We start from the raw sequence: 9,710 nt of genomic DNA on the forward strand, positions 1-9,710 counted from the left end.
AGTAATTGTCACTGTGGTTTGAAAGCTATTCCAAATGAAATCAATCACATGCTGGTACTGTAATTGTCTGTGTCGCAATCAGATGACACAGGGTGGAGTCATTCTAGGTGATGCGCTCATATATTGTGTACGTATTGGCTCTGTTGTTGATTTCATTCCCATGCATCCTATTCAGGGACACTGCATTGACTGTTTTCAATTGGAGTTTGGCTTTCAGTAACCTATTCCACCCACGCACTGTAAATAAAGGTTAATGAAATAGCCTGTAGGCAGTTCACAGGAAAGGATTTACCTTTGTTTGCCCATGACATTGCTACCTGCAGAATGAAGGGGTACTGAAAAGGTACATTATCTGCTTTCATAACGTGGAGATTAAGGGACCGAACAGTGAGTAGAGGACTTGCAAAGCATATTTAAATTTCCTATGTGGCCTATCCACCAAGTTACTTATTATTGAGCCAAATAGAAAGTGATCTGAAAATTAACAGCCACAACACTGTGATCTCAGAATAAAGGAAAGATCAGACTACTCACTTGAAGGACCTTGGCGATGCCCATAGATCACTAATAATTTTAATGGCTGAATGTGCGTTCTAATGGACTCAGGAAATATGATTAATCTAAGTCTACAATATTTATAAGAAGTAATTCTGTTATAGCAATGCCCACATTGTTTGATCAGTTATGACTTTAATGTGATTAATTGGCTGATCTCATATTTTTTCCAACTTAAATATGAAAACCACATTAATCACTTTTTATATTTTCTGCATATGTGAGATTTGGTGGTATTCACAAACAAGTCATGAGCCTTCCAGACATCACTGAACGGAACACAGGAAAGCCAATGAGAGGTGTTCCAACTTGCCCAGTGAGGTCTGTTTTATTGCCCGGGGACATAAGCAGTTTCATAAAAGAAAGACCACAAACATTAGCTTGTTTGTTGAGCATTTAGTTTACAGCAAAGTACAGCAAAGCCAGCACCTCGTGTCACATATATCTTACAATCTTTTGTTAAGGAAACTAAGAAAACATCTCACTGACATTTTCTTTACATTACTTAGTCTAAATGTGTGTTTTATTTGCCACAATTTGTCTCCTGACATTATTTAAAATGCAAAGAAACCAACAATGGCTTGGGCAAAATGCGGATGTTGTCTCTCTGAACATATATTGAATTAGAATTTGTCATTTTGTCTAATTTAATTTGTTTTGATTTCTGTTTTGTGTGTGTGTGTGTGTGTGTGTGTGTGTGTGTGTGTGTGTGTGTGTGGTTGTTGTTGTTTTTTGGGTTGTTTTTTAAGTTGGTTTGCTCAATTTTTCCATTTTTTTGTCTTTTGAGCAGGGACCTGGTGATGGTAAGAGCAATGAAGGCCTCCATTTCTCAGTCTGTATAGACAAAGGTGACAAATGTGTGACTTTGTACACTAAAGGAAATTATCCTATGTTTCCAGAGTCCATGAGATTTAACTCGGGGGAAAGGAATCGGATTTCCCTTTTCGAGTCAGCCGGAACTTCATTCCATTGTGTATTCATACTCGTGCAGATGTGGAATTTGGCTAGCTTTACCCTAAAAAATAAAGTATTTATCACAACCAACGCGTGTAGCTATCGAGCTTGGTAAATATATACAGAAGTGCGTAAACGTCAGATGAAATAAAGATAAAATATGGCTTCAGTTTCTACTTTATCCGAGCTCACGGCAGGATATGCGCGCACTCGAGGTGTTCTCCGGTCTATATAAACATGCCGCCATCTTACATTTTCCAGTCTCTGCTTTTCCGGCCAAGTCGGTTTCAGTTGCCTGTGGAGGGAGCGGACGAGGGCTCCCCGCTGACGCTCGGCTTCAATTTTTTCCTCGACTTTTTCCATTTCAGAGTATTTTTTTTACTCTCCAGGACCCGAGTGGACGGACTTGCTGTGTTGACAAGGGTAGGCTTCAACATTCAAACTATCGGCACCACTCAGTTTCTGTCTTTTCTGAATGCCAGCAGGAATGAGGACTGTTGTTGTGTGTGGACCGGCCGGGGGATGCTGCTGCTGCTGCCGCCGCCGCAGCAGCTAGCGAGCGAGCCCGTCGCTCTCGCGGCATATATTGGGGATATGCCAGCCACCGCCTAATGGGAACACAACTGTTTTACCGACGACACTGGTTGACTCTTTAATAGCACGTGGTTTGTGTTCGGCATTATAAACAGTTGTTTACAATAGCCAGATTTACGCCACGGATCAATTGCCGCCCAGTTATTTGGAAACCGTAAGTGGGATTTCGGGAGTTAACGACGATGGCGTTTCCTAGCGTGTTTTAGTAGTTAACGTTAGCAGATGTTAGCCTAACTATTAGTTGGCTACATTCCACTATTCTGACTCATGTTTGCTCGAGTTGAGTATCGTCTGTGGGTCGTTTGTTTTTTGTTTTTTGCAGCTGCTTTAGTTTTAACAGACTGAGCTGAAGATAAAGATGCAACCGGGCTGAAAGCTCGGTATACGGTGGATTCCGTTGTTTTATGGCGTAAAGTTACTCGTTAAAGTTGCGAATGACGGTTAGTCGGGGTATGAAACACGTAAACGTTAGCGCAGATGTTTCGTCTGAAGTTTTAGTGCGTATTTTGAAAAACTTGGTTTAAACCTGGTGTTAAGTAAAGCCGATTTCTGGTAGAGTGGTCTATCTTTAAGAAAAAAATAAGTCGATTTTAAATTGTTTAAAAAAAGTTTATTTTAGGTCGTGGGCTCCAGTGTCTTTTCCACTCGTCCTTTTAAACAAAGACCGAAAAATTCCTCCCAGCCGTGGTGCTTTGGGAGGAAGACGAGGAGGAGCCAGAGTGTGAAATTTGAGTCAGTGGTGTTGGAGCAAGAAAGTCAGGGGCAGCCAGCAGCTGTGGAGGAGGAGGAGAGGGGTGGGGGCAGCAGCACGCTTACTTGGACCTTTTTGGATAGCGGCTCTCATTAGATTTGCGTGAAGTGTTCAGGTTTTAACGGGGTGCCAGAGTTGAGCTGGTAGGAACAGGCACAGGCGGGTGTTTAATGAGGAAAAGTTGGGACGTCATTCTCCCCGACACAAAACGGCTACCCAGCCTTCTGTGGAATAAAAGCTGCCCGTCCAGTGCGCTGCGGAGGCGGCACAGGTGCTGGCTTGGAGGTGTGTTTACATACCATTAATGGAGGTTTAATTTCTCAAGAAAGACTGCTCACAAAAGGATGTTGTCGTGCCCTCCAGCCGCTCCAGATTTGTTTTCCTTTCGTTCACGTGAAACTAAACTGGTTTTATTTTGAATGCATGCCTCATCTGTTTTTCTTGAATTTGTTGAACGTTTTCTCTCCTTGTGTACTTCTGCGGTCCCTCGGTGAAATCCCCGACCCAGTACACAGCGGAACAAATCTTACAAACCCGTCATCTCGTCAGCAACATTTTCTTCTGACGACGCACTGAAAATTTTAAGCTGAAAAACGTGGGTGTGGGTTACATACGAGAGCGGTAGTGGTTTTGAGGTCATCCACTTGACTATACGGCCTTTCCAGTGGCATTGCCATGACCTAATACTGTACTTTTTCTGTCTGTCATTGCCGGTCTTTGTGTTTGTCTGAGGTGGACTTAAGCGCGCTCGTTTAAACGATATTACTGATCAATTTTCCATAAACTTGCGCATGTGATGAGACTCTCAGAGAGGAAGTGATTGCACGCTCTGTACACACTGCGCCCTATTTTACCGCTTGAATCGCGATGGTAACTATTAAACGAACCAATAGGGAAAGTAACCCAAATTCCATGGGTATTTTTCGTGTTTGTCCACAGGCGTCCATCATTTTGCCGGTGATACACAGAAAAAGCCCTGCAGCGGCTGCAGGCATTCTTGCATTGTTGGCAGGCAGCAGTGAGTGCTGCTGACCCTGCACATTATGTGTTAAGCCCGTGGCAGCTCCCATCTTTCTGCCTGTGCCGATAATACAGCTTGTTTGGGTCATTTACGCATATGGATGCATTGAACTAATATTTTTTTTTGTTTTACTTGTTTGTTTGTTTTTAACATAAGTGCATATGCAGGAGTCAGATGGGTTTGCCTAATTTGTTGTCTTGTATTTAAGAAAGGCATTTCTTTGAAAATACAAAAACTACAAATTTCCATGTTGAAATTTTTTATGATTATTAAATGGCAGGGAAATAAATTAAAGCCACTGTCCTTCAGAAGCAAGAAAAACTGAATGTTTTTTTTCTTCTTTCCTCTAATGACATCATGTCACTGGCCTCTGAGCTCACCTGAAGTCCCCCCCTGGGGAACAGGAAATGGAATTAATTGGCTGCTTTGAATTTCAGTTGGGGACAAATGGATATGATTTGGTTTATTTAGTTTTTCACAAATTAAGACTGAAATAGACTGAACAGGGTTCCAGACAGTGACAAAAAAAGAGTAAATGGGTTGTGTTGGTGCCCCACCATCACAGGATGTGACTGCTAGCTGCTCTGGTTGCCTGAACTGGTGAAGAGAAAGTTTCCACTGTGATAAGCAAATACCTTTGTACAGTGTACTGTGGGGACTGTAGCCCCTTCATTGTAGCGTCTTTAAACTTGATACCCTAGTCCAGACCACAGGGACAAGGTAAAGACCTAAACAGTGAAATGGAGAGCAGCGGTATGCAGTAGGGTCTTGAATTAAATGGACATGAACAAATATCTGTTACTATTTTTTTCAATTCTTTTCCCCATTGCATTTGGACTACATTTGGCTGTGTGTTCTCTCAGCACTTTATCAACAGAGCGAAGGCCAACAGTTATAAAATGTGGAACAAGTAGGTACTAACACCCATGGACGGCTAGAAGCTCTGACTACAACGCACAGAAACTTGATGGTTTGATCAATGTTATGGAAATGTTCAGTCACGTTTGGACTGTGTCAGTTTTTACATCAGTGCAAAAGTAGGGCACCTGAGTTTCAGTGGCATGCAAGGTTGATGAATATGCTGAAGCAAAGAAACCGGGTGTGAATAAATCATGTAGAGTTCATAGCGCCGGTATTACCAGATGAAATGTTCTCATTGTTCATAAAAATATTTTTGTTTTTGTTAGTGACATTATACAAGGTGCCACAGTGGACTTTCGTGGACTAACTAGCGGCTCACATCTTGATTTATTTGTTGGTTAGGTTTCTTTGTGAACGCTGTCAGTCATCTGGCTTAGTCCCTCTTCTTCACTGAGATGCCTTCGGTGCAATTAAGAGCTACATGTGGAGACGTCCTGCTGGTTCAAAGAGTCGAGGTTCTGCCATGTGAAACAAATCAAGTCCTCTGTTGAACACTTGTTCTTTAATTCCCTTCACTTATTTCTTTATTTTTTTATGCACCATAAAAATTAAGCAATATGGCATTCAGATCTATTTGGATACTCAGATGTGCTCTCTCTCTCTGCAGTAACTAGAGGGAGCCTGTTGGAACAGTTTGTTCTCTGGCCAGCTAATGAACGTTGCTTCTCTTTTTGAGCAGCATGTTTTCTCACTGTTTATCAGGACAGTGTCACAGTCACTGTTCCCAAACTCAGTCCTGTGCTGCAGCAGTCTAAACCTTTTTGTTTGAATGTTGACCTGGAACCTATCGTAACTTCACCAGCGCATGATTCTCGATATTTCTGTTCTCTTTTCTGTGATATCTGCCTAGAAGACTTATGGAATATAACTTCCTCTGTTCCTTCAGCTCTCTTGGGGTACATAGATCTGGATTTATTCTGTATACATACTGTATATTACACAAGACAGTCATCCGACTCTGGTGACTAGTGTGTCACTCATTTGTCATCTGGTTTCAATTTTGTGGCTTTCAACTCCACCAGACACGACTACATATTGGATTTCACATCTGGCTTCAAAGAAACCTGTTCAGATTTTTGTGGCCGATTTGACATCTAGGAACGCATACTGTAATGAATTTTTTTTTTTTTTGTTGTTCTTTATAGTGACTTTAGGGTAAGGCTGCCATTTGTGAACCACAGTTTAATGCCAGACTTTGCTTGTTTAGCCCATCACAAAAAACCTCCAAAAAACTACTGGCTCAGTTTCCAAAGCCAGATGTAAAGAACCACTTTTCCGCCAGTGTGAATCATAAATTGTTCCATTATGTGCTTTGATTGTATGTCTGATTTGTATGGGATATGTGGCTCCCATTAGGAGCAAGCTGGGTTATGTGAGGGCAGGACTACAATGGCGGGAGGATGGCGTGTGAACAGTGAATTTGAGTTGGTGCCTTTGTGGTTAGAAGCAGCAGTCTTGGAGCATGACTCAAGATCAGGTTTTAATGATACAGCTGAGCTAAGGTGGTGGGGTTGAGGAGGAAAGTAATTCAGAGCAGTAGTTTAACTGTCCTTGAGTATATTTGCATGTTGGCAGCCACTGAACCCAAGCAACTCCTACACACTCACTGGCATTCATACTGGACTGCCTTTTTTTTTTTTTTTTTTTTTGTCTGCCACTGCTGCGAATTTGTCTTCCATTTGGCCTTTTGTCATCTTTTTTTAGCATAACTTGCTGGGAAGAAAAGCTATTAAACTCAAGCTTATGGTGATGTGTTGCTGTTTTTCTTGTTTGATTTTAAACTAGGTATTTTTAGCAGAGTGTATATACAGAGTGTATTATGTACTTTTTGGGCACTTGTACACAGAGTACAATCTACAAATATGTGTACATCTAGATGACTACAGAGTTGATTAAAAACAAGCCAAATTCTCTACTGCTGTCAGATAAATACAGTCCACAGGCCTGTAATCAAAACCCGTGTGTGTGAGAGAGAGAGAGAGAGAGAGAGAGAGAGTACTGCCCCCTAAAAGATTAGATCGTAATCAACAAGAAGAATCTTAGTTCAAGGTTTAAAACAAGCTTGGTTAGTCCACCGAAAGTAGCATCATTCAGACACAAACATTAGTCTTTCCTCAGCTGATTCTGTGGTTATTGGATTGTAATTAAATGATGAATTCTAGCCTGGGATCATTGAGAGGAAGAAAGACTCGAAGGTGACTTTCTAACTCAGCAGAGAGTTGTGTTAACCTTGCTGGTGTCCATGACACAGTCATCGCCAATTTGTTAGTATCAGTAATGGTTTTTAAAACGTTATTTGTATTTCTCTGTAATGTAGTACATTCATAACAATGTTATGACATTTTCTCCCAGAAGTAGAACTTAAAGCCGTCTAATGCTCTGCAGAAATGAGCTACAACTAGAAAAAAAAAAATCTTTCCTTCATATATGACTGTCACTGGACATTAGTTGACAAAATACAAATAAGTAGGCAAACTATGTCAAATATTTTTTGCATTCATTTAAAACATTTTTTTCAAGAACTAAAACTGCCACACACCTTTTGCTGTAAGGAAAGCTTGCTCACAATTTGAGTAATTTGAAAATCTAAAATGTTTTTTGTGAAAAATTAGGTTACTTTGATTAGCACTGTTAGTTTGACTGACCTAAATCTGCAGTTGTGTAAAGATTGAAGTGCCTATGTTCAGTCATGCAGGAGAGAAGGGTGTGCTTCATGTGGACACAGCTTCCAGGTCTGAGGGTGAATCAAACACTGAGGGACTTAAACATGCCTTCTTTCTAATGGCCACCAGGGGGAAGAGACTCTGGTGGTAACAAGACTTTGTTTATCTATTTTTGTTGATGTAGTTGAGCTGTAGTTGAGGAAATGCTATGGTTTTAACTACCTGTGCTTTCTTTACCAGAATTAATTTATGGCTTTGTGCACCTCTGGTATTAGAGCGTGCCTGAACTTATGTGGTGATTTGAAAGGGATTTGGTCTCTCATTTTCCTGCTCCATAACCACAGGTGTACTTTTGAAAGGGTTTGATGAAAGGATTTGAGACTCCATGGATACACAGCCCCTGTTTATGTCTCATTTTAGCAGATATTTTCTTAGGCCTTTTTCCCAGTCTCCATTTTATGCTTTCCTGCCATAACATTTATCTTCGAGTATGAATTGAAAATGCCTCTCTCAGTTTGCTGTGCTTTTTCCCCCCCAAATTAATCCCCGTTTGCCTGCTCTACCCTTCTCCTGCCATTGCCAGTGTTTACTTTCCTGCAGAGCGTTTCCAGCTTCAAAGCAAGTGCAGGAATGTGAATGCCCCCTCCCACCCCTGCCTCCTTTCTCCACCCAGTGCTCTACTTCCCCTGTCCTTCCTCACCTAAATAGTTGGTAGCAGCTACATTTAATGGTAGCCTTGTGTGTGTTGCTGTTTGCACGACTGGCTTAAAAGGGAAGAGGAAACCCAAGAACGGGAGGAGACAGGAAAGAAAGCACTGGAAAGTCACTTCTCTAGACTTTTTTTTTTTTTTTTTTTTAAACTTCTATTAATTTCAGTCTAATTTTTTTTTCTCTGTGTTTACATCTGCTGTGGTCTTGTATATGTGTTTAGTGTAAAATGGTTGGTGATTTAATGGCTGTGAATGGTGTAGAGAAGGTAGCTGAATAGCTGAAATGATTTTTTTTTTTTTTTCCTGTTACAGATCAGGAAGCTGTGTCAGCCACGGTTTGAGAAAGGAACATGGCTTCCCAGGGTGAGTTTGAGTCCCCCTTAATTAAGTTCCCACCCTTTGCTTCTTCCTCAGTCACACATGCAGTGTATTAAACTTTACAGCAGACCAAAATTACAGCTTGGCTTGGTAGAGATTTATGTTGCCATTAAAGCACATTGAATTAGTTATTGATTTCAATTTGAAACTTGAGGCACATGTAAAATCCAACTTCATGCTTCAGGAGTCTTTTACTGGTAAATCCTACAACACTGAATTATGAAAACACTGGAAAATAATAGTAGGACAGAAATCTATTCACTGCAGAGGCTATTAACCATTGCTGATGCACTCACCCTGTGACATCAGCACACCACTGTTATTACTTTTAAAGTCAGCCATGTCTTTGAAAAGCTCAAGCCTTTGACAAAATTGGATAGTTGGAATTAATCACTTAAAGTCTGTAACTCTACACATCCTTTGAAATTACAGAATAGACTTTTTGTTGAATGCATGCTTTTCTCTTTCCAGCTGATCTGATGGAACTAGACATGGCCATGGAGCCAGACCGTAAGGCAGCAGTCAGTCACTGGCAGCAACAGTCCTACCTGGATTCAGGCATCCACTCAGGGGCCACCACAACTGCTCCATCCCTCAGTGGGAAGGGCAACCCTGAGGAAGATGATGTTGACAGCAACCAGGTCATGTATGAGTGGGAGCAGGGCTTCAACCAGAACTTCTCCCAAGAGCAAGTACAAGGTAGGTTATAATGCTGGTGATCTTTTCAAGGAAGGTCACGGGTGACCCGTTTGGCAAATCATACAAAGCTGGTCTTGTTTGCTTTCAGACCTAGATGGTCAGTACGCCATGACACGTGCCCAGCGGGTTCGTGCAGCAATGTTCCCAGAGACTCTTGAGGAGGGCATGCAGATCCCTTCTACACAGTATGATGCAGCAAACCCCACCAATGTCCAGAGGCTGGCAGAGCCGTCACAAATGCTCAAACATGCTGTGGTCAATCTGATCAACTATCAAGATGATGCTGAGCTGGCAACAAGAGCAATACCAGAGCTCACCAAACTTCTCAATGATGAGGACCAGGTGAATATGTTTGTGGCTCAGAACTGTCTCAGAAGTAATTTTGTCCTCTTTGATATGATTCGCTAACGTTAGTTTTCATCCCTTCCAGGTTGTAGTAAACAAAGCAGCAGTGATGGTTAACC

At 41.5% G+C, this 9,710-nt stretch overlaps 1 protein-coding gene across 2 annotated transcripts in view; it reads left to right on the forward strand.

Annotated features, from left to right (window-relative positions):
• ctnnb1 (catenin (cadherin-associated protein), beta 1) overlaps positions 1–9,710 on the forward strand; it is a 40,240-nt gene that overhangs the window by 23,255 nt on the left and 7,275 nt on the right. The window contains exons 1-5 of one of the 2 annotated variants that reach the window (XM_084945131.1): positions 1,759–1,932; positions 8,482–8,532; positions 9,019–9,246; positions 9,335–9,588; positions 9,677–9,710. The exon at positions 9,677–9,710 is cut by the window's right edge and continues 205 nt beyond it. In XM_084945131.1, coding sequence (XP_084801257.1) covers positions 8,520–8,532; positions 9,019–9,246; positions 9,335–9,588; positions 9,677–9,710 — 529 coding nt within the window. In that variant the 5' untranslated portion in view covers positions 1,759–1,932; positions 8,482–8,519. Of the gene's footprint in view, positions 1–1,758; positions 1,933–8,481; positions 8,533–9,018; positions 9,247–9,334; positions 9,589–9,676 lie in introns of those variants that run through there. The other variant, XM_084945132.1, reaches the window with a different exon arrangement.

The sequence above is a fragment of the Perissodus microlepis genome, chromosome 11, assembly GCF_051167445.1.
Source record: "Perissodus microlepis isolate ML-2025 ecotype Zambia chromosome 11, ASM5116744v1, whole genome shotgun sequence".
Lineage (NCBI taxonomy): Eukaryota > Metazoa > Chordata > Actinopteri > Cichliformes > Cichlidae > Perissodus > Perissodus microlepis.